This window comes from Orbicella faveolata, unplaced genomic scaffold (genome assembly GCF_042242905.1).
Source record: "Orbicella faveolata isolate gen_17 unplaced genomic scaffold, um_ofav_v1 contig_13, whole genome shotgun sequence".
Classification (NCBI taxonomy): Eukaryota; Metazoa; Cnidaria; class Anthozoa; order Scleractinia; family Merulinidae; genus Orbicella; species Orbicella faveolata.
In genome coordinates, this window is record NW_028301540.1 from 17,312,867 (window position 1) to 17,316,974 (window position 4,108).

Genomic DNA, 4,108 nt, shown 5'->3' on the forward strand with positions numbered 1-4,108 from the left:
GGTCTGCCTATTGACTCTTTTACTTGTTTCAAAGTTTAACTAGCCAAGAATGGTCTCAAGCGTGTTTTGGGTACCGCCACTTGTCAAAAACACCCAATTAAGCCTGCAATTTTGATTGCCATACACCATTCTCTTGACATGAACTTACCATCTCCATTACAATTTGTTGCTCTCTTGTAACCATAGCAAAAACGTTTCTCAGCATTTGCCTGTTGTAGCCTTCTGACGTTCCCCAACCTTCATGACTTACTAGCTACAGCTAAAATCTCTTCTAATTCTGCCAATCCCCAACTTCCTTCTGGTTCTTCCATTGTGGCAAAAACTGTGCTACTTGTCCCTACATTTCTTACACACCTACTACATATACCTTCTTTTCTACTGGGGAAATGCACCCCATAAAATATAACCTGACCTGTGACACTAAAAACGTCCTCTACATGATTCAATGTAACCGCTGTAATTTACAATGCATAGGAGAGACGAAATGTCATTTAAGAGGCTGTCTCTGTAAGAACCACCCACTCAATTTCGCACCAAAAATAATTTTGCCTGAAACTCTGGCAACTGAAAGACTTTATCAAGGTTAGAATAAAAACAGGTTTGGTTTGATTCAAATTATTTTCTGGTCGCGTTAGGAGCCAAAAAATATTTCGTCCGGTCAGCGCCCGTTGCAACGTCTCCAAATGCATAAAATTGGCATTTTTCGTGGCCCTGAAAAATACTTGATTCGTAACATCTAGTATTGAATCTTATGTCAATTTACTCATAAATCTCTCTAGTTTTTCAGGAGATCAACAATTTTTTCTTTATTTAAGTGGCAAGACGAAATTAAGCAAATTGCTGGACACTATTAATCGCCATCGAACGATAGCTGGAAATAGCCTTCATCTAGAAGCTAATTTCTAAACTTTGGGACCTAATTGAGAACTCTAGTCTATACAGCCAAAAAGGGTAATCCTTTGTCGACAAAAATATGCAAAAAGCCCTGTACATTTTAGGTATTTCAAAAGTTATGGCCATTTGTATCAGCAGTAGTATCAGCACATGTACGTGCATTTGCAACTTTCACGCCTGCACCGAAATTGACCTATCTCTAACAGATTTTATCATAAGTACAGCTTACCTGCGATGCAGCTCGGGTTTTTCTCCAACTTCGGCCATTTTCTAAGCTTTCACATTGTTGAATTCAACAACAGTTCCAGTAAATAGGCAGGTATTGCCTTCCATCGAAACTTGAGCGTGAGTTTTATTGAGTTTCGGCTCGAAAGCGAACAAAGCTCGCCAACTCCAGGCCAGTTTGTGCTAAATATCCTATCCAAACATCTTATCAAAACAGGGTTTCTTCGTGAATCAGACAATTAACTATCCAAGACTGGTATGAGGGAGAAAATCAAGAATTGAAAGGTTGAAGAAATCTCGCCAGTTAGATCGCTGAAAGATGGCGTTTTGATGTGATACTGCTTCCACGGAGGTCCGGTTAATAACCTCACGTGTAATTTCGCTAGCCAGTTTACAATTGCGAAACGGCTCAGTAATCTCAAAAATCAAAATATGGAACACAAGTGCTTATTAGAGACCAGAGGGGAATCATTTTGTTCTGAGTCGGCAAGTGCACTCAGCTTGATAATGCTTTCTGACTGTTGAAGTAATATCAATGACCAGTTGCAAACGTGGCACCTCAGCCAGCTAATAGGTTCCATACAAGAATTTGAGATAATTCTCAAGAGGTTGGGTTTGCCTCATGACCTTTCCCCTGAACAGCTCGAAGGACTATGGATCTGTGAGAAACATAGAAATCACTTTGGTAAAAACTGGCGCCCGCGATGCACATGCCACTACCCGCTGCATACTGGGTGGCAGAAGCAACTGAAGACAAGAAACGCAGTCAGCCCTGACATGTCAAGGGAAATAACTGGTATTTATGGGAAGCATGTTCCAGCGGGATCCCGTAAGTCTGAAGAATTGTAGATATGGCATAAATCAACTCAAAGTGTCAGGACCAACAAGACTTAATTTTTACTCTTTGTTTATTCCTAAGCCAACAGAACCAAACTTCGAAGTAACATTTGTGGCATTGTTACGACGCTGTTTTCGCTTTGTTTGTAGCAGAATATTTAGGACTAAGATTAGAATTACTGTTTCAGAAAGAAACAATTTCTCCTTTTCTAATTCAAAGATAATGAAGAAACGAGAAGAAAGTACTCAAATCGAGTCAGATGAAATAAGACGTGTGTTTAAGTTTCAGTCTCTGCTGACAATATTCTTGGTTGATGTACCTTAATTAAATTAAAGTGTTAGATAAGCACGGAAGAATGATTAAAATTGCATTAAATATATGTGTAGTGCGCTCCTAACAAGTGTTGAATAAAAATGGTTCAAACACAATTTTTTTATACAAAGAAAACATGAAAATGAAGGTTGAAGCTAAAATTCCATGTTTGAGAAAAGCGTCTGGTCAATTTTCGCGTATGCAAATTTGTTATGTTTGCAGTCTTTTACGTGCTTAAACTAAAGAGACATGAAAATGCTTTTAGGACTGAAAATAATTATTCAAAAGTACACTGCATTTGGTTTCCAATGGAAGAAAAGAACTTTCGCTTTTTTATTTTTTAAGTCTTTATTAAAATTTTTTTACAGCTCTTTGAGTATTTTCAACTGTCTCAAGCTGAAACAAACACCGTAATCATGCCGTGATTGAAATAGGCAAAAATGTTCAGGCATATTTTTTTATTAAGAGTTGTCCATATTGCGGTAGGAATTAGCTACTTTTAAAGAAAAAAAAAGGTAAAAAATGAAGAGAAAATTACTCACATTTTTAGTGTACGCTCTGCAGATTTTGCACTCATTGGGCTTGGTTGACACCACAACTTACCCGTTTTGTGCTACTCAGTTTCAATTTGCATTCGTTTCCAAGCTAAGAATGTTATTTCCTATTGACTATGCTTTTCAGTGATTTGTGTATCTTGCTCTAAGCTTCACCATATCAAGTTGGAGGAAAACAAATGTATTTTCCTTCGGAAGTTCAGCGTGAGCACGCATGTGATTTATGCTAACACATCTTGTGTTAGCATGTGGAGTCTCTCGAGACTCCAGTTGGAATATATATAAGGAGTGAATAGGTTGATATATTCATCAAGTGCGACACTACTTGACGGTGCTTGTAGTTTTCTTGTTTGTTTCATCGTGTTTGAGATGCCCTCGAGTCCTGAAACTTCGAAGAACCCTAAAGAGTCTGCTACGGAGGTCGTTTTCGAACGTTTTAAAACGTACCTTGACCACAAGATTGAAAATCTCTCGTCGGGATTAAGCTCACAATCGTCAAATGAAACTGGAAAATTGCAAAGAGCCTCTGAGGCCGGCAAGCTTAAGTTCCAAGGCAACAAAGATCAGTTCCTGTTTAACTCCGAACTTCAGGTGATGGTAGATGAAGCCGCTAATTTTCTTGGCTTGCGCAACGTCGACAAAGCTGCTGAAAAGGTTGAGGACTTAAGAAAAAGTTTGCGACATCGTCAGAAGATCATAAAACTCGCAGACAAGAGCAAAGCAGGTTGGCTTGCAGTGAAGGAATACGAGGCGGAGGAGTTAGCTAGTGATTCGGACGACGAGAAGAGGATCAGGAAGGCGCAGGAGAGGGCTTTGAAGAAGCAAAATGCTTTTAAGAAATCCGAGAGGAATAAGACTCCCCTCAGCGCTCATACTTCTCGCACTGCTGACGACCGGTCTCTTTTTTGAGGTATGCTCCTTGCCCTTTCTTTGTTTTTTCAACGTGGCAGGCAGGTGCTCTCACTCTGCCTGCCTTACAGTCTTGTGTATTTGTGTTATGCTTCAGCGTTCTGGAGAAGGAAATGATTTTCCTTCGTACGCACGGAGTGAGGGAGAAGGAAAATGTATTTTCCTTCAGACGTTCAGCATGAGCACGCATGTGATTTATGCTAACACATCTTGTGTTAGCACGTGGAGTCTCTCGAGACTCCAGTTGGAATATATATATAAGGAGTGAATAGGTTGATATATTCATCAAGTGCGACACTACTTGACGGTGCTTGTAGTTTTCTTGTTTGTTTTGTTTATTTTTTCCATGTTTTTATTTTTTCCTTAGTGAAGGTTC

General features: G+C 39.3%; 1 protein-coding gene across 1 annotated transcript; it reads left to right on the forward strand.

Moving 5' to 3' along the window:
- Positions 1-3,109: 3,109 nt before the first annotated feature.
- On the forward strand, positions 3,110-3,881 carry LOC149115392 (uncharacterized). The gene has a single exon (XM_089284887.1). The coding sequence runs from the start codon at positions 3,193-3,195 to the stop codon at positions 3,730-3,732; it is 540 nt and encodes a 179-aa protein (XP_089141013.1). The 5' UTR covers positions 3,110-3,192; the 3' UTR covers positions 3,733-3,881.
- The last annotated feature ends 227 nt before the right edge of the window (positions 3,882-4,108 follow it).

Coding starts and splice junctions, on each gene's coding strand:
- LOC149115392 (XM_089284887.1), top strand. CDS start 3,193: ATGCCCTCGAGTCCTGAAACTTCGAAGAACCCTAAAGAGTCTGCTACG.